This window comes from Triticum urartu, chromosome 5A (genome assembly GCF_056163025.1).
Source record: "Triticum urartu cultivar PI428250 chromosome 5A, HENAU_Tu73, whole genome shotgun sequence".
Classification (NCBI taxonomy): Eukaryota; Viridiplantae; Streptophyta; class Magnoliopsida; order Poales; family Poaceae; genus Triticum; species Triticum urartu.
The window spans coordinates 530,108,468-530,127,558 of record NC_141877.1 but is presented as its reverse complement, the minus strand read 5'-3'; the positions used below and the strand labels follow the sequence as shown (position 1 = coordinate 530,127,558).

General features: G+C 47.4%; 2 protein-coding genes and 2 pseudogenes across 3 annotated transcripts; all 4 read right to left on the bottom strand.

Annotated features, from left to right (window-relative positions):
- Positions 1-4,370: 4,370 nt before the first annotated feature.
- Positions 4,371-5,951, bottom strand: LOC147972525 (uncharacterized; annotated as a pseudogene).
- Positions 5,952-7,026: 1,075 nt separating this feature from the next.
- Positions 7,027-10,036, bottom strand: LOC125510283 (auxin-responsive protein SAUR36). Its single transcript, XM_087521511.1, has 3 exons — positions 9,470-10,036; positions 8,930-9,006; positions 7,027-8,641 (listed from the first exon to the last, which is right to left on the bottom strand). Exon 3 carries the CDS (start codon positions 7,618-7,620, stop codon positions 7,156-7,158), a length of 465 nt encoding a protein of 154 aa, XP_087377637.1. The 5' UTR covers positions 7,621-8,641; positions 8,930-9,006; positions 9,470-10,036; the 3' UTR covers positions 7,027-7,155.
- Positions 10,037-10,176: 140 nt separating this feature from the next.
- On the bottom strand, positions 10,177-12,609 carry LOC147972524 (uncharacterized). Of its 2 annotated transcripts, XM_087521510.1 has the most exons (3): positions 11,440-12,609; positions 11,288-11,336; positions 10,177-10,642 (listed from the first exon to the last, which is right to left on the bottom strand). In XM_087521510.1, exons 1-3 carry the CDS (start codon positions 12,506-12,508, stop codon positions 10,528-10,530), a joined length of 1,233 nt encoding a protein of 410 aa, XP_087377636.1. In that variant the 5' UTR covers positions 12,509-12,609; the 3' UTR covers positions 10,177-10,527. The 2 variants fall into 2 exon arrangements, with proteins under 2 accessions (XP_087377636.1, XP_087377635.1); XM_087521509.1 differs by having other exon boundaries at positions 11,288-12,605.
- A 2,588-nt stretch (positions 12,610-15,197) lies between these two features.
- On the bottom strand, positions 15,198-19,010 carry LOC147972523 (uncharacterized; annotated as a pseudogene).
- Between the last annotated feature and the right edge of the window lie 81 nt (positions 19,011-19,091).

The following is a 19,091-nucleotide window of genomic DNA, read 5'->3' as shown; positions in this document are numbered from 1 at the left end:
TTACGACAGAGTTGAATGGGATTTTTTAGAGCAAATGCTTCTGAAGATTGGCTTCTCCTATCACTGGACGGAGATGGTTATGCGCTGTGTTAAATCCCCTTCGTTTTCGGTAAAGCTCAATGGGGGTTTATCCCATAGATTTAACCCATCCAGAGGACTGAGGCAGGGGGACCCCCTCTCCCGGTACCTCTTTCTTTTCTGCGTCGAGGGCTTCTCGGCTCTTCTAAAGAAGGCGCAGGAGGAGGCCGATATCAAAGGTGTGTCGTTCGGCTCAAACAGGCCAATAGTAACTCATTTACTGTTTGCTGACGACAGCGTGGTTTTTGTGGAAGGTTCTAGGGATAATTTTGAAGCACTCCGGACTATCTTGCAGCAGTATGAAGGTGCGTCCGGGCAGAAGGTGAACTTACACAAGTCAGCAATTTTCTTCGGGAAAGGAACGGATGATACTACAAAAGAAGAGCTAAAGCAAGTACTGGGCATCAAGGAGGAGGCATTGAGTGAGCGGTACTTGGGGCTACCTACGGTGGTAGGGAGCTCGAAGGACAGAACTTTCAAATATGTAAAGGAGAGAGCAAGAGGGAAAGTCTCAGGATGGAAAGGACAAGGACTTTCAAAAATGGCTAGAGAGGTGCTTGTTAAGTCCGGCCTTCAATCAACACCAACCTTTACCATGACCTGCTTCCAACTCACAAAGAAAATGTGCGGGAATCTGTCATCTATTTCGTCAAACTTCTGGTGGGGTGAAGCAAATGGGAAGAAGAAAGTCCATTGGATCGCTTGGGATAAAATGTGCACGAGAAAGCATGAGGGAGGCCTAGGGTTCCGCGACCCGGAGGCTTTCAACCAAGCCTTGCTTGCAAAGCAAGCTTGGCATCTCTTCCAGGTGCCGACCTCTTTGTGTGCGAGGGTTCTGAAAGCACGTTACTATCCAGATGGATCAATACTAAATGCAACCTGCCCGAGCGGGGGCTCTTACACATATAGGAGCATCTTACATGGGCGGAACTTGCTGCTGGATGGTCTCATATGGAGAATTGGAGACGGCTCAAACATTAAAATCCATCACGACAACTGGATCCCTAGGAAAGGTAGCTTAAAGCCACTGGGCCAAAGCTACATTCCGGGGATAGTGCGAGTTAGTGATCTATTGGAGGCGGACGGGGTATCTTGGAATGTGAATATGGTGCAGACTATGTTTGCTGCAGATGAAGCTCAGGAGATCTTGCAGATTCCTGTGGGAGGCGCCGGGATGGAAGATTACCAGGCGTGGAACTTCACCAAGAATGGGGAGTTTTCGGTGCGATCGGCCTATCATCTTCGTATGAGTCAGAATCAATCGTGAACTGGGAGGCCAGAATCCTCCTCGACGGTGGCGGACCACAAATCGTGGCTATGTTTGTGGGACACGGTGGCACCTGGGAAAGTTAAAACGCACATATGGCGAATCATAAGGAACGACATTGCTGTTGGATCAGAGCTATAGAGGAGAAAAATTAAACCGGGAGTCTTTTGCGTTGCTTGTGGAAGAGAGGAGACAATATATCACAGATTTTGGGGCTGCTACCACTCGGTTAAGTTGTGGCAGATAATGCACTCGGAAATGGGGGTGCCGGTGGCGATCCCGCCGGAGTCTTGTAGCCCTCAGGGTGCGTTGTCCAGATGGCTCATGTCATGGTTTGCTGTAGCTTCGGATGACGAACGAGCAGTCATGGTACAGAGAGTTTACGCTCTCTGGCTAGCAAGGAATAATGCCCGAGATGGACATCAGGTGGAGGAAGCGGACGCGATAGCAAGGCGAGTTCTTAACCTCATGGTGGAATGGCAGTCGATACACGGGTGCAGGAGCAAAGCCGGACAAACGAGGACGATGGAGAGGTGGAAACCACTGGAAGAAGGATGGGTCAAGGCCAATGTTGATGGTGCTACGACGAAGACGGGAGATGGAGGAGCTGGTGTGGTCCTCAGAAACCACGACGGTGCGTATATCACAAGTGCTAGCTATTCTCTCCCGAGGTGCAATGATCCAGTGAAAGCTGAACTACATGCTTGCCGTCGAGCTGCCATCTTAGCGGAAGCTCACAATATTCCACGAGTGTTCATTGAGACGGACTGCAAAGAGATTGTAGGCAAACTGGGAAGCAAAGAGAAGGATCTGTCACCGCTAGGGCCGATCGTGGAGGAGGTCAAGAAGATAATGGAGGCAAGGGAGGAGTGGAAAATTGCATGGGTAAGAAGAGAAGCTAATCGGGCTGCTCACATTTTAGCTAGGGAAGCTGTTTCTAATAATCGTTGCTTGGAGTGGCCGGTTATGCCCTCAGACTTTATTTTGCATGTAATTTCAGACGAGATCCCCAATGAGGAGCGTTGAATAATAAAAGTTTGAATTTCAAAAAAAAAGATTTAGAACTGAGGTGGATCCATTGTGGGCCATATAGAGCAACAAAACAATTGCAAAGTTGAGGGCTCCTTCTAGCCTTTGGTGCACGACGTTGTGGGTGCAAATACTTTGCGCATGTGAAGCCACATCCCCAACTCATCCAAAGTGCATCTTCCGTGGGCATCCCTGTTTTTATAATACAAACCTTTCTATAAACTCAAAGTAAAAAAGCAAATAAGCACAAGCCTGTCTTCCTTTTACCTTTTTGAATGGTGGGCTCTCCCATAACAAGTGCTTTGCTTCTCACTTTGTACTCCCTCCGTTTCTTTTTAGTCTGCATATAAGGTTTGGTCAAAGTCAAGCTTTGTAAAGTTTGACTAACTTTATATTAAAAAAATTAAACATTAACAATATGAAATCAACATTATCAGATGCACCACGAAATGTATTTTCATACTATATAGTTTTAATATTGTAGATGTTCATATTTTTTATATAAATTTGGTCAAACTTTGTGTAGTTTGACTTTGACCAAATCTTATATGCAAAGTAAAAAGAAACGGAGGGAGTAAGCACTTAAGCGTCGGGAACGGGCAAGCCAGGTGCGGGAGTGGGCGCGTGATCCGAGAGGGATGTGGCGGGACTGGGAGAGGCAGGTGGGTGGGCTGGCGCGCGATCCGAGGGGGATGCGGAGGGACCGGGCGGGGCAGGTGCGTTGGTGGACTCGCGATCCGAGGAAGATCCGGACGCGGGAGTTGGCGCAGCTGGCGCGGTGCGACCGGTGCGGGAAGCAGCGGGCGACGTGGGAGGGGATGGTTGGCGGGGCACGGAAGCTGGTGGGGGGTGGGGCCCAGGCGGGGTAGGTGGGAGGGATCCAGGAGGGAATCCGGGGCTGGGCAAGAGGTTTGCATGGGGATTTTGTGTGGTCGTGACGGTGGTGTGGTCTGGCGTGCTGCAGGTGTATGGAAAAACGGTTTCGTCGAAGATAACGTGGCGAGAGACAATGACGCGGCGTGTGGCGAGGTCAAAGCACCGGTAACCCTTGTGCTGAAGGGCATAGCCAAGGAAGACGCAGCAGGACGAGCGGGGGGCGAGTTTGTGATCCATGGTGGCGTATTGGTTCGGGAAGCATAGACATCCGAAGACACGAAGGTGGTCGTATGTGGGTGCAACACCATAGAGGAGATAATGCGGAGTGTGGGGCGCAATGACACGGGAGGGACGCTGGTTGAGGAGGTAGGTGGCCGTGTGGAGGGCTTCTACCCAAAAGGGTGGTGGGAGGTTGGCTTGAAGAAGAAGGGTGCGCATGACATCATTAGTTGTATGAATCATTCGTTCCGCTTTGCCATTTTGGGGGGAGGTATGGGGGCAGGAGAAGCGATAGGCAATGTCGTTGGAGGAGAAGAAGGCACGAAGAGATGAGTTGATAAATTCACCACCGTTGTCACACTGCATGCTTTTGATAATTACATTGAATTGGGTGTGAATAAACGTAAAAAAGCGTTGTAGGACAGTGGATGTGTTGGATTTGTTGCTGAGGGGGAAGGTCCACGAGTAATGCGTAAAATCATTAAGCACCACAAGATAGTATTGGAAACCAGAGAAGCTAACAATGGGTGATGTCCACAAATCACAATGTATTAAATCAAAAGGAGCATAAGTTTTGCTAAAGGAAGAGGGAAAAGGCAAACGGGGCTGGCGGCCAAGTTGACAAGCACTACATGGAGAGTGAGGAGCCTTATTACAATCATGAAGAAAATGTTTAGACAGGGAAGAAAATGTCTGTGCGCCGGGATGCCCAAGGCGACGATGCCACAAGTCCGAGGGGGTGGCTACGAGGAGAGCGGACACCGGTGCCGGTTTATTGCCAACGAAGGGGTAGAGATCGCCATGGCTAACGGAGATCATGAGAACTCGTCGAGTGCGAAGATCCTTCACAAGAAAACCACACGGATAAAATTCAATAGAGCAAGAATTATCTTTAGTGAATTTACGATCGAACAGAGATGAGGCTAGTGACTATGTTGGGGGAGACAAGAATGTCAGTGAGACAAAAATCATGAGGTGAGAGGGTGGTAGAGCCCGTGTCAGTGACAGGAAGATGATGCCCATTACTGATAACAATGCTAGAAGGTAAATGCAAAAATGAAGAACTCAACGAGGTCAGGTTACCTTGGGTGCCTGTCACGTGCGAGGACGCGCCACTGTCGAGATACCACTCGGGTGCTGGGGACGTGGCGTAGCCGCCGTTGCTGAAGGCGGCGTTGAGCATGGCGAGGTGGTCCCACGATGGCTGTGGGGGCTGATAGTACGGAGTGGACGGCACCGGCGAGGGCGTGAAGGCAGGGTACACCTGGGCGTGGGCGCCGGGTCGGGGCCCAAGAACACCGGCGGCGTTCGGCGGGATCCAGCCAGAGCGGGGCGTCAGGAGAGCCATCCCGTACGGGGCGAAATACCCCGTGAAGGGAGAGAACTGAGGCGCCTGCGAATCGCGCCCGGAGTGGTCACCGCGGCCACGGCCACGACCGCGCCCGCGCCCGCGTCCACGGTCACCATCGTCACCGGAGCAGTCACCGCGCCCGCGACCAGAGGGGTTGGACGGCGGATGAGGGACGTCGGGGGCGCTATCATAGGAGCGGTCGGCTGCACGATCGCCCTGCCCGCGACCACCAGAGGATCCGGCCGAGGAACTGCCGCCCGAAGAGCTGCCGCCCTCCATGGCGAACGCGGAGGTGCCTTCCTCAGCCGCGCGTTGTGCCTACGACTCCTCCGCGGGGACAACACGGGAGAGAACGGTGTCGAAGGGGATGCCCTGGTTGCCGAGGACGACGCGGATGGTGTCGAGCCGCTTGTCAAGGCCGTGAAGAAACTGCATGGTGAGATCCACCTCGGTAACGGCGTGCTCGATGTCGGCGAGGGCGTCGGTGAGGAGTTTCAGACGGCGGGCGTACTCCGACACCGAGAGATCACCCTGCTTGAGGTTGCGGTATTGGCGGTTGAGGATCATGAAGCGGGCGTCGCGATTGGCGAGGAAGAAGTCTTTGATCTTGTGCCAGAGGGCGTAGGTGGTGGTGGCGCCAACAACGTGGTCACACATGGTGTCCGAGAGAGTGGCATAGATCCATAGAACGACATGGGCGTCAAGCTCAAGGTATTGTGACGGAGCATTGGGAGGGGGAGGGTGGTCGAGGAGGTAGGAGACGCCGTAGCGAACGAGGACCATCAGAAAGAAAGTCTTCCACTTATGATAATTGTGATCGACAGGATTGAGGAGAAACTTGATGTGGTTCGTGATGTGATCACGGAAAATAGGGTGGGGAGCGGCAAGGGCCGGCGATGGCGTAGGGGAGGAGCCGGCGGTGGTGAAGAGGGGGGCAAACTGGGAGGCCGTGGCGGGGAAGGAGCCGCTGAAGAGGGTTGGAGACGTGCCGAAGACGAACAGAGGGGTGGTCGGGGCGGTAGCCAGGGAGGTGCCGGCGGCAGGCGCCAAGGAGGAAGAGGAGAGGGTGCCCGGCGATGTGGCCAAGCTCGTGGCGGCGGAGAAGGAGGAGGAGGTGTCGTCCGCGGCCATGGAGAGGTTCCTGGCGACTGATACCAAGTTGGAAAGTGTTTGTGTAATTTCCCTTGATTGATTCTGTTACACATGAGAGTATACATAGAGAGGGAGAGTATACATAGAGAGGGAGAGAGAGTCCCGAGAGTTGAGGCACGCAGTCCATGCGGGAGACCTCAGATCCTACAATCTACTTCCTCCGTTCCTAAATATTTGTCTTTCTAGAGATTTCAAATGGACTATCACATACAGATGTATGTAGACATATTTTAGAGTGTAGATTCACTCATTTTGTTCCGTATGTAGTTACTTGTTGAAATCTCTAAAAAGACAAAAATTTAGGAACGGAGGGAGTAGGATCGATACAACGTAACAGAACAACGTTACAATGTGTACAAAAATATACAACTTAACACTTTCTGCTGGACAGTGGAGTGGGATGGTTAGGCGCAGCTGCCATAGACCATCAGGGCTATGTATTCTTGTCGATTGGCAGCCGGCTGACTGTCTCGGGGAGTGTGGAGGAAGCGGAGGCGAAGGCGGTTATGGCAGGTTTGCAGTCATTGGCCACTGTCTACAATGGACCGATCGAAGTGGAGCTGGACTGCAAAACTGTTGTTGAGTACCTATACGAACAGGAGGCGTGCCTTGCCCCTTGCTATGCTGTGATTCAGGACATCAAAAACCTGCTGGCCGGATTTGCCTCGCACAAAGTGGTCTTTGTGGAAAGGAAGAGCAATGAATTGGCTCATGAGCTGGCGATCGAGGCTGACAAAACTTTACAGAAGATGCTGGCACAATATTTAGTAGATTCTGAATATGTTATATATTCAGAATCTTCAAACATGCAGCTGGCTGAAGGCGCAAAGGAAAGTGCAGAGAAAGAGCTAAAGGAATGGCTACAGCCTGCAAGTCAGGTAGGCCATCAAGAACCAAGTTACGACACTGTTTCGCAAGTTGTCTGTGCTGCATCAATTAAGATCGTCCCTTTCGCACCTAATCAAAATGTTAGGAACACGCATTCAAGTACAACCGCAAGTTCCAACTAAGCCAGCCTCTCATCTGTTAAAGAAAAACTATTGACAAGTGCAACTATATAGGCACATGGTTTCCTTCAAACTTCTTCAGTAATACTACATATTAATATGAACTATGTTAAAGGATGTGCCATATTCAGACTCTACAGAGTTCCTCTCGGACATTTCAGAAGCTAAGCTGGTAGCTAAGTACAAAGAGCAAATTTATGGCTGAGTGCCATTGATGGCACCGTGCAGCTAGCATTGTAGCTGTGGCAGTGCCCATCAATGGAGCTCAAGAACGCCCTCTCAACCTCCTCAGAGGCCTCTCTCCTGACCAGGCACAAGACGTACTCCATCACCATGGCATCGCAGGGCAGCGTGATCCTGCCTCCATCGCTGCCGCTGGTGAAGCCAAACTCCTCCTCAGACATCCTCAGGAGCTCGGTGAAGACCGTCGTCCCGAGGTACGCCAAAGGGACCTCAAACCGTTCTCCGTCGGCGGCGTACACCACACAGTGGCCCTCATCAGCAACCATAGACGGCGCTGTGCTGCAGCATTCGTCGTCGGATGTGTTTGAGGCATGCTGCCGGCGGCGGGCACCGGCTCCGGCAGGTAAAATCCGCTGGAACTTCTTGGCTAGCTGAGCAAACTTATTTGGGTGGATCATGGTAGAGTCTGATATTTTCTTGGCTGGCTAAATTTCAGTTTGGCTCTGAAAGTCTAAAGGTGTGGTGTAGATTGTGATGTTGCTTTGTACTCCCTCCGTTCCAGAATAGATGACTCAACTTTGTACTAAAGTTAGTACAAAGTTGAGTCATCTATTTTGGCACGGAGGGAGTAGATGAGATGAAGAAGTTTGTGTTGAGCAGGCCATGGATTTATTGTAGAAGGAAGAGAAGGGCTCAGGGCAGTGGGTAGTGTGTAGCTATCAGCAAGAGCGGTGGGCAGGGGACAGGGCCTTGACCCTTGAGTGCTCTCCATGCAGTGTTGTTGCAACTAGCTACAGACAATGTGATGAATGATTTTGATGAGATTTTCAAGCACCATCCATATATGAAATGTTGTTCGGTGAGAGAGCCCCATGGGGTCCTCGTGCCATCTCCCCAGAAAACCGATCACCACGGCTAGCTGTACAGGCAAGGCATCCAACCCCAGCTCGGCAAGTGCCAAACACTTGGCCCCATGGGGTCCTCATGCCATTTCCCCAGCAAACCCATCACGACGCGTGTAGGCGAGACGTGCAGGCCAAGCTCCGGCAAGTGCCAAACACTTGGCCCCAGCAGAACCTGATCTAGATCACATCATGGCACCTCCAAACCGCAGCACCACATGTAGCATTGCACATGGCATTGCCTCCTGCCCAACCATCACACACACTCCACCTTGCTTTACCCCTGAGCTATAAATCCATTGCTAAGCACCACCATTTCTTCCACAGACAAAGACATGAGGAGGAAGAGGCTCACCTTGTCATCATCAACGTCTGCGGAAGAAACCAAAGGGTCTTGTGGCACATCATGCTTGCCAGTGGCCGGCAAGGGCCGCTGCATCGTGTACACTGACGACGGCACGAGGTTCGAGCTGCCGCTTGCGTTCCTTGGCTCGACGGTCTTTGGTGAGCTCTTGAGGATGTCCCAAGAGGAGTTCGGCTTCGCAGGTGTTAGCCATCATTTTGGTGTCTGCAGCTCCTGATTACCATTTACAGAGTCATAGGGATATAGAAAAAAATAAGGAATTTTGATCTTGCAAGTGAAGAAGCAAACAAGGAAGGTGAGCAGTAGTTAGAGACACTGTTCTTTCAATGTGTATATGAAAAAAATTCAAAGATAAAATGATCGATCACAGATTTGTTGGACCTAAGCACGAAGCATTGTTGAAAACATTTCTGCACAGTTATATGATCTCATATCCAAAACTAGTACAAAGGAACATTGGCGTGGGCTGGAAAATATTCACAGATGGAGAAGGAAACTGACCTTTTGTAGAAAAGCTGCTGCGTTTTGTTCAACCAAAGATAATACTGCTGAATTATATTTGAATCAGACCAGAAAACCTGTGAATGTACAGAAACAGAGGGTACTGAGACATTTTCCTTTCAGTGTATATATATATATTAAATGAGCTCATCCACATGACCACATCTGTGTTTGGCCAAACTAAATATAACTAGTTATATCCCTGTCATGGACAATGCAAGTAAACTATTCATGATTTCAGGTCTAAGGAATGAGCCTTGCGTTGCAACTTACATTACCAGAGTCCTACTCCCTAGAGATGGACTCGAAGTCAATTGGAAAATGCAGTAGAGATACCAGGAATCGATGTCACATGCGATGCTAGAAATCATGCAGACCGTGAGATAGGGAGCTGTCAGGCAACTTGCTAGATTTGCAACAATCAAAGCACTGCTGAAGCAACCAACAAACACCTAGCATGCAGCTGCAGCTGTAAGTGCAAAGAATACACACCCAAAAGCATATGTGGTATCCCACTGTGAGGCTGGCTCTTGACCTCACCTATTCAGAGATGATTGCTCTATACCTCTGCCCACTTCAGCACCAAGAACTATAGTATGCAGTTGACTGCCCAGCCACTAGTCCACTAGCTTTGCCCCAAGTGCCATATGGCCCAGCCATATCTGATCTGAATCTCACTGCCTCCCTTCGGAGCGACTGTTGCACACACCAAATTCATGGCCTTGTCCCCTGCCAAATGCTAAGATGTTAAATCTCAGTGCTTCAACAACAGTCACAAAACAAGCACCGCTGAGCAGCAACAAACCTGAGACTAGAACCGAGAACCAGCCATGATCTTGTTTTGATGTAATAGTCCAGAACTAAATTGCATAGTGTTACATAACTTTTACTTGCTTAATGCTTCATCAGCATTAAGATGTTAGTTTTTAAGATATGCAAACAAGCTCAATTCTCTGTCTAGTTAGATCAAACGGTTACTGGTCAACTTAAGAGAGAAAATCGTCACACCTTCAGCGGCATTGTTACCCCATTTCAGATATAAAACCAATCAGAAGGAAACTGTTTACCCCATTTCAGATGTAAAACCAATCAGAAGGAAACTAACAACCATAATGGGAAAATAATGTTACAAATGACACAAGACTGAGATAATAATAAAAAGACAAGACCAACGAGAAGATAAAAAGAGTGGACCCACAACAGATAAGTACTCAAGCTAAGAAGCAAAGTGACTCAATGACACACAGTAAAATAGCAACCTCCAGAAAGATAAAGTTGTCTCTTGCCAAATAGGCATACATCTGTTACACTCGTTAGCCGTAGCTTATGACTCCAGTACTCCCTTGCTACCCTAAAAAGCTCATCTCATTGAAAGAAATACACCATGATCATTTCAAATAGGCTGATTCAACTGGCAACGAAGTAGTCATGTCATCACCTCTCTCTTTCTGCCCTTCTCTTGTAGCCAACAATGCCGGCACTTACCCTCGAGATACAATATCTCACAGTTTTCAATTCTGCAAACTAGAGACTTCTTCTCATCCTCGATAGAAAGTAGAATGCCTCTATCTCTGCAACTTTTTCCCCATCACCATTAATCAGAGCTTCTTTATATGATTGCAATGCTGTGACAAGAACAGAGTGAGTTTCTTCTGTGCCCACAGGGTCATCATCCGCAACATTGTCTCAAGTAACTTTGGTTTCCAAATCCTCCTGAGACATAAAATGACTTCAGTGTAAGTAAGGATTCAAGTGTTTGTATAGACAAATCGTAGAAGGTCATAGATTCCAATGGTATAACACAGATCTTTAGAAAAAAATAGTACGAGACAGATTTTATTGGCAACGAGTGAAGCAATGGAAGTGAAATGAGATGTGTAAAATGTAAATACATCAAGGCCTTATAGTGGTCAGGATTACAAAGCATTGTGTAGACAGTATTTTAATGGAGAGACATTCTAGCCTAAGATACTATCAGTGCACAGATATCATATAATCTGCAATGACCACATGCAAAAAAATTAAATATTGAATCCTTGTATAAAATCTGCAATTGAACACTTGTATTATGAGTTACACAACATAGTGCTACTGTGACTAGAGTAAGAATTAAGTCATTGCTCTATAACCAACTCAAAAACAATTGACCAGACTTGTACAGACTCTTTTTCTATCAATGCATCGAGACGCAAGACTTTTTGTTTTCTCACGAATAAATGCTAGCAAAACATGAAACTGAAGGCAGATTTTCACACCTATACAATAATCAATTGATCTCAAGTAACTTAAATGCATATGATGCATGGACCAAACGCCAGGGGGAGAAATTTTGCTAGTGTCTTGGAAGCATGGGCTCACCTTGTTGCATACCAAAGAAGGTGGCCACGCCATGATGTAGGGATGGACACTATGATCAAAGAACTTGTTAACCTTGTCTGTTTCCAGGCACAAGGATAGGCAGCAGCACTTGGTATACCCATCATAACAAAGATACAGGTACAGAAAATCACCTATGACCTCCGCAGGATGCACAATGACATCATGATACTCTTCTGAACACATAGAGAAATCAACAAATTCACTCAGTGCGAAAATCTTGTGCAGCATCCATTTCTCAACGCCATCACCATCGGCTCTCCGAAACCAAACAGCGAGCATTCCTTTGCTTGCAAGAAGGTGATCTATGAAAACCAAAGATAGCCTCCCATCCTTGGTCTGGCCAAGCTTAAATTCCGTGGAGCCCATATCTTGCAAGGGTGGCGGCAAATCCATTCGAGATAACTGCAGCGTCCCAGTGTCGAGGACGATTATATATGGTTGACTAAAGTGTTTCCAGTAAACTAATCTATCAAATTCATTCAGCGGCATAGCAGTGGACTTATCATCCCCAGGCTGCGGCATCGAGGTGTCCACCCACGAGAAACATTGCCACTCCCTGCTGTCCGATGAGAAGACAGAGAAGCGGGCCAGCGTCCTCCGCCGCCGCCTCCGGCGACGAACACATACCACACGGAACAACCTCCGGTCCTCTTCCGAGAAGATGATGCGGAAATCAAGATAGTAGGGGTCGCAGGCCTCCTGAGGCGGGTAGGGGAAGATATGCAGCACCTGCGTGAGGGGGTTGTAAGCAGCGATCTGGTCGGTGTTCTCGTTGTGGAGGAAGACGTAGCCGGAGCAGCAGCCGTTGAACGCCCACCTACTGTCGTCACCGTCCTCCGATAGGCGGGTGAAGAAGAAATCGGAGCCGCGGACAGCAGCGGCGAGGTCGGGGTCGGAGCGGCTTCGGAAGGGGATGAAGGCAGGGAAGGCGGTGCGGCAGGGGTCGGTGAAGTAGCCAAGGAGTTGTGGCGGGTGGAGCCCCCGGAAGCGGCGGCGGAAGGCGGGCAAACGGACGGCACGGAGGAAGGTGCGGCAGGCGAGGGCGGCGCGGACGAGGCTCGGGAGGGAGGGGAGGCGGACGAGGATCTCGCGGAGGAGGTCGTCGGTGATGGAAGTGATGGTGGTGGCGGTGACCGCTGGATCATACTTCGCCGATGCCGGCGACGGCGCCCGCGCCGGTGGCTCTACTTGGGGGGGCATGTCTGCCTAGTTCGATCTCCAGCGGCGGCGGCGCAGTTCGGCTCGGATTTTCCTTGAGAACGGGATTACGGAAGGTAACGGCAGACGCGTGGGCTGTGCGGCAAAAGGCCGGCCCACTAACTCGTCGGACGGCAAATGATTGGGTGCTGCTCATCGCATAGTTTTTGTTTTGGAGGCATGGCTACGTTTTTAGTTACTCCTCGGTGATTCTCGAAAAAAAAAGTTACTCCTTTCGTCCGGCGAAAAGTGTACATTCTTCATCGAACAGGAAAAGTATACCTAAGAGAGTCAATTAGGGCATCTTCAACAGTCGTAAGATAAGTGTTGATAAATTTGCCACATAGGACATATTGATGATGTTGCATGTAATAAATGTAGAGAGAGAGAGCAAAGTTGTATATAGATTCGCCGACAACCTTTGCACAAGCTTCAAGGTGAAATCGGTTTCCCTCCTTTCCGGTTTACAAGGCTTATCTCAAAATTTTAGGCCCTGTTTGGTTCATAAGTCCTAGGACTTTTTCTAATCCCAACTAAAAAGTCTCTAGTCCCTAAAAAGTCTCTCCCTGTTTGTTTCCAGGAACTAAAAAGTCCCTAGTCCTTCCCTAGAGGTTATTAAATGACATGTAAAAGACCATGTTACCCCTAGTATACAGAAAAATAACAACCAAACAACACCATGGGGCGGCGAGGCAATGGGTGCAGGGAGGGGCATTGTTAAAAAAGTCTCAAAAAAGACTCTCTTTGAGAGTCTTCTTCATTTAGTCCCAAAAAGCAACTTTTAGTCCCTAGTAGTCCCTCCTGTTTGGTTAAAAAGTCTCTAAGATGGACCTTTTCTATCCCTACACCAAAAAGTCCCTGTAAACAAACACCCCCTTAGTTTTTTCATTTTATAAGGCTCAGTTTGGTTGTTCTCCATCACAAGTTCAGATTTTAAAGTGCATTAAATCATTGAATGCAAGTATTAAGAGAAAATTGACCAATGCATGTATTTTATGCATGCATGCATTGCAATTAGTGCATTGGTAAACTTATTTTTTTTAGAAAAACAAGAGCATTAATTGGGTGCTTTTGCAAACTACAAAAAGTATTCCACCACTCACCATCTACCTTGGTTGGTGAGATCTTTGAATTGAGACCTATAAACCGGAAATGAGGGAGTACCTTAGATATAACCTATTGGAGTAGTTGTATGATAGCTTGTTGGTTGATAACATGGACATTTTATCAATAAGACTAACATACAACATGTTGAAGATGCCCTTAGCACTCAAAAAAATTGCTTAAATAAATTAGTACGAAAAAAGTCAACTAATTTGGATCGGAGCGAATATGTTTTTTAATTGGAGGCATCCATTGTAGGTGCATGCTTATGATGAACAAAGTTCATTCCTTGCGTGCCAGATTCTCAACACCAACATGAAGAAATTTAAGTGCCGCCCTCCTGGCATATTCATATTGCATGTAAAATCCATTATGGTCTGATGTGTTCCATACAACTTAGGCTAGTCATAGTGGAAGTAATTTAGCTAGTAACATAGCGCACTTCAAGAAATTTTTGCTTATGTGGCAAGTATATTAATAAGAGGTGGTAACATAATATGTTACTGTAACATAGCGCTTCCTAAAACAAAATGAATCTACAAACTAATAAATAAAGCCATTTATGACACTACTATTATATTACTTTGTATTATAAAGGTAGTAACTTAAACTAGTCTAAGTTACTCCTCACTATGACCAGCCTTATATTCAGAAGAGACCAACAATCTGCCATACGGAGCCAAAGTTCTCTTGCATATTTGCACCTGCACAAAAGCGTGGAAGCGTGTCTTATCCATATCACAGACAGGGCAAATGTCAGTGACCTCTAACAGACAGGGGGAAAGCTGAAGAAAATGAAGAAGTCGTCCGGATGTTATGTAGATTTCTTTCTTGCCTCCCGCGCTTCGCTTTCCCCGTGTTTGCTTTTGTTTCCGTGATCAAACTAGCTTCATGTATGCTCCCTGGTTGAGCTGGCTTGTAATAAAATAATTTAGCCTAGATATCCTAGCTTCGTTGCCTGTCATGCAAGGACACTGCTACTACTAGAACTGGGTTCTTTTATATGAAATCGGAGAGGGCAAGCCTCTCTTTTGCTCAAATAAAAAAATCCATGTTGGCAAGGAGTTTGGTGGTCACCCGCCAGACAAAGATGCGAACTTTGTGCAGTGCACTACATTTCCAAACGGTGGCCCAGACACAACGGACATGGATCCATTGACTGGTCTCTGCCAAGTCATGCCGTAACTGTAGGGAAGCCAACAATTGGATGCAGGATTAACAGACCAAATCAAGCACTGTAGCAAAAAACTGTTGGTGAGTTTTCGTAGACTGAACACTGTAGCTCAGGTGTTGTTCACATGGACCTGTCCACAGATTCTTGATTGTATGGTGTGGAGAGGGGGGCAAGTTACCGTACTGTTCACTTGTGACTGGTGACTAGCAAGTCACGGGATCTCAATACAGACGCCGTAACTGTCGGGTGAGCGGTTGGACGAAGTGATATTTGAGTTTCTCAATTTTAGATTTTGGGTAAGTCCATGCAATCTCAACGGGGTTGGTCCCCAACGGTAGGGTGAAAGGAGGAGTGTCATGAGCATTGGCCGCCAATGGTGTAGTCTTCACTATAGTGATAGGTACACCACCAGGGTTATAACAATGCCATCCTTACTTTAACCACCTGATCAATGAAAACATCTAGGTCAAAATTTTGTTTATCTAACTTTTTAGCTAAATTTGGGGAGCTAAATATCTTATCATCTTTCGATGATGCATCACTTAGCTCTTCGATATTAGCAACCTCCTTCTCCCCATCCTTGGTCATCTCGCTCTAGGGAGGTTAAGCCATAAGAATAGATCACGGGACTCTGATACCAATTGAAAGGATCAAGATGGACCTATAGGGATGGTGCATACGTACAATTACAAAATTCAATTACTAAACAATATGCGAAATATGAAAGTGATCCTAACAGTTGCAAATGTGATTAAATTGCTTAGAAATATAGTGAACAACAACAATGTGGTGAGCAAGCAACACTATTATTGTTGCAAATGCAGGGTCTAGTGACTAAGGTAAATCACTAGTAGACATATAGGATTAGGGATAACTGAAGACACGAAGACAACGATGTATTCTGATGTTCACTTTCTTTGAGAGAAGTTAATTACCGTTGGAGGAATGGATGTGTTACCACAAAGGTACATCGATGCTACGAAGGCTCGTTCTATTCTCCTTGGATATCACAACGAATGCGATTCCCAACCCCTAGCAGTAGACCTTGAGGGTGACCTTCAAACCTTCACAAACTTTTCAAGGGTAATCGCAATAACCGATTTCACATTGGAGCACTCCTATCACCTAGGAGTTTTTCAACGGATGCACTTTATCATCCAAAAAGCATCCCTGGATATGACTTAACATAATTCTCTCTCCCTTGTCCAATGGATAGTTCAAGGAAGAATTCGGCATTACATTTCGCGGAAGAAATAACCCAGAAGATCCCACAGGAATTAGTGTATCGATAATGCAACAGTTCTATCAAAAAACAACAAAAAGATATACTCCTCAAAATTAAATGTTGTGAGCATCCTTACATCCACGATCATCTACTCAATAATCATATATATCAGCACTGTCAGCTGTACATACTGGTATGAACATCCATGCGCAAAATTAAATGAACATATCGTGGGAAGGCATAATCCTATATACTCCTCATATTCATATCAAATGATCTCTCGCGATAGTTAATTCTGCATCTAGAGTAGTGATTTTACACACAAGAAACTTGTTCTCATCCTCAATCGAAAGTAGTAATTTCTCTATCTCAGTGACTTTTGCCACATCATTATTAATTAAAGCTTCTTTATATGATTGCAACGCTGTGGCAAGAACAGAGGGAGTTCCTTCTGTGCCCACAGGACCATCATCCCTCGCATCGTCTCCGGTAACTTTGGTTTCTGAATCTTCCTGGGACATAAAATGACATCGGCGTAAGTAATGATTCAAGTACATCATTTTAGCGGAGAGAAATTTTCAAACTAAAATAATCGGCACAAAAACTACATGCAAACCATTGAAATATATAGTCCTTTCCCTGATATACAATCTGCAACTGAACACTTTGTACCATGAGTTATGCATAGCAGAGTTACTGCAACTAGACTTAGAATTAAGTCATTTTGCAGTGTAATCAACTCAAAAGCAATTGACCAGACTTGCAGAATATGAAATCGATGGCAGATTGTCACAGCTGTAAAATAGCCCCAATGCTCTAAAGTAACTTAACTGCAGCATCTCGAAGCACATATGGGCTCGCCTTGTTGCCTATCAAAGAAGGAGGCCACTCCATGATGTAGGGATGGACAGCATAGTCGACTCTATGATCAAAAAGCTTGTTTACCTTCTCTGTTTCCAGGCAAAAGGATAGGAGACACCCGGTATCCGTATCATACTCAATACACAAGTATGCAAAACCATCTATGACCACCACATCACGTGCCATGACATCACACTCTTGTGAACACAGAGTGAAATCAACAAATTTACGCAGTGGGTAAATCTTGTGCGGCATCCATTTCTCAACGCCATCACCATCGGCTCTCCATAACCAAACAGCAAGCCTTCCTTTGCTTGCATCGTAGTCATCTATGCAAAGCAGAAAGAGCCTTCCATCCCTGGTCCGACCAAGTTCGGTTCGTACAGGATCTATGTCCTTCAATGGCGGCGGCAAATCCATCCGGGATAGTTGCAGCGTCGCGGTGTTGAGCACGACTAGATATGCCTGATCTTTGTGTTTCCAGCGGGCCAATCTATCAGGTTCATTCAGCGGCGTATCAGTGTAACACGTGAGCATGCACTCGTCGCCTCCATCGTCCCCAGGCGTCGAGGTGTCCACCCAAGGGAAACACTGCCACTCCCTGCTGTCCGATGAGAAGACAGAGAAGCGAGCCAGCGTCCTCCGCCGCCGCCTGCGGCGACGGTCGCAGACAACACGGAACGCCCTCTGGTCCTCTTCCGAGAAGATGAAGTGGACATCGAGATTGCTGAGATGGCAGGTCTCGTCTCATGGGGCGGGCGGGGGATGATATGCAGCGCCTGCGTGAGCGGGTTGTAGGCGGCGATCTGGCTGGTGCTCTGGTTGTGGAGGACGACGTAGCCGCCGCGGCAGCAATTCATCTCCCAGCCGGGGTCACCGCTGTCTTCCGGGAGGCTGGTGAGGAGGAAATCGGAGCCTCGGAGGGCGGCGGCGAGGTCCGGGTCGGAGCGGCTTCGGAAGGGGATGAAGGCAGGGATGGCGGTGCGGCAGGGGGCGCTAAAGAAGCCTAGGAGCTGGGGCGGATGGACCGCCCGGAAGCGGCAGCGGAAGGCGGGGGACGAACGGACGGCGCGGAGGAAGGCACGGCAGGCGAGGGCGGCGCGGACGAGGCTCGGGAGGGAGGGGAGGCGGAGGAAGATCTCCCGGAGGAGGTCGTCAGCGATAGAAGTAATGGTGGTGGCGGTTGCCTCTGGACCATGCTTCGCCGGCGGCAGCGACGGCGACGGCGGCCCTAAGGCTGCGTTTGGCAGCTCGCGTTTGGCACCACAGTATTTTTGAAGTTTAAAAAAAATACCATGGTATTTTTAGAAGCCACGGTTTAAAATACTTTGATGCGTTTGGCGCCAAGAAATACTCCAGTTTGCAAAATCGTAGTATCTTCAAAACCATGGTTTTTTCACGGTATTAGAAAAAGAGGTCCAGACCCCCTTTTTTTTAAAACCGAGAAACGATTGCTCTCGTCGGTCTCTTAACTCCATCTTTCCGGCCGTCAACCAGTGTGATTATACTTCATTTCTCTGTAGCTATGAATAAACAATTCAAGCTCAGCACAGGGGAAGGAAGGTACGCGCCCTTGTACGCCTACTTTGTCGTTGATCTTGTCAATTTCTCTACACAGCGCTGCATGCATACATCAGCCATGAGCACAAGCTGGTCAGATCGTGTAGCTGAGTTCGGTTCAACTCGATATCTTCAGGGTTATTCATGCAACCTAACAACAGGTGATAATTGGAGAAAACTGAGAAAAAACGATTTGGCAAACGCCTCAGTGGTTTTGCCAAAGCCACGAGAAACTGCGGTTTTTAGATACTGAAGTATTCAACGTCCACGCGCTAAAATACCGAGGTTTTGTAGTACTACTGTTTTAGATAAACTGTGCTACCAAACTAGGCCTAAGTTTCTAGATCAACCCTCCCCTACCCTCACACCGACCAAACTATTGTATAGAATCTATTGTAATTAGACTTAGAATAAAGTACGTCATTGTTCTGTAACCTGTAACCAACTAAAAAGACAGTTGACCAACTATCCCGTGCGACGGCTTATAAGAGGTATATATATATATATATATATATATATATATATATATATATATATATATATATATATATATATATATAACACATGTGACCTAGGTCCATACTGATTAATATAGTCTTTCTCTTTATACTTGAATTTGGAGCATAACATAACATAAATGCATACGATAATATAGGGACCAA

What these genes read in the sequence shown, in the direction of transcription:
- LOC125510283 (XM_087521511.1), bottom strand. Translation starts at nt 7,620, where the DNA reads ATGATCCACCCAAATAAGTTTGCTCAGCTAGCCAAGAAGTTCCAGCGG.
- LOC147972524 (XM_087521509.1), bottom strand. Translation starts at nt 12,508, where the DNA reads ATGCCCCCCCAAGTAGAGCCACCGGCGCGGGCGCCGTCGCCGGCATCG. An exon ending in CTTCTTTGGTATGCAACAAG is followed by an intron (nt 10,643 to 11,287) that starts GTGAGCCCATGC and finishes TTTATGTCTCAG; the next exon opens with GAGGATTTGGAAACCAAAGT.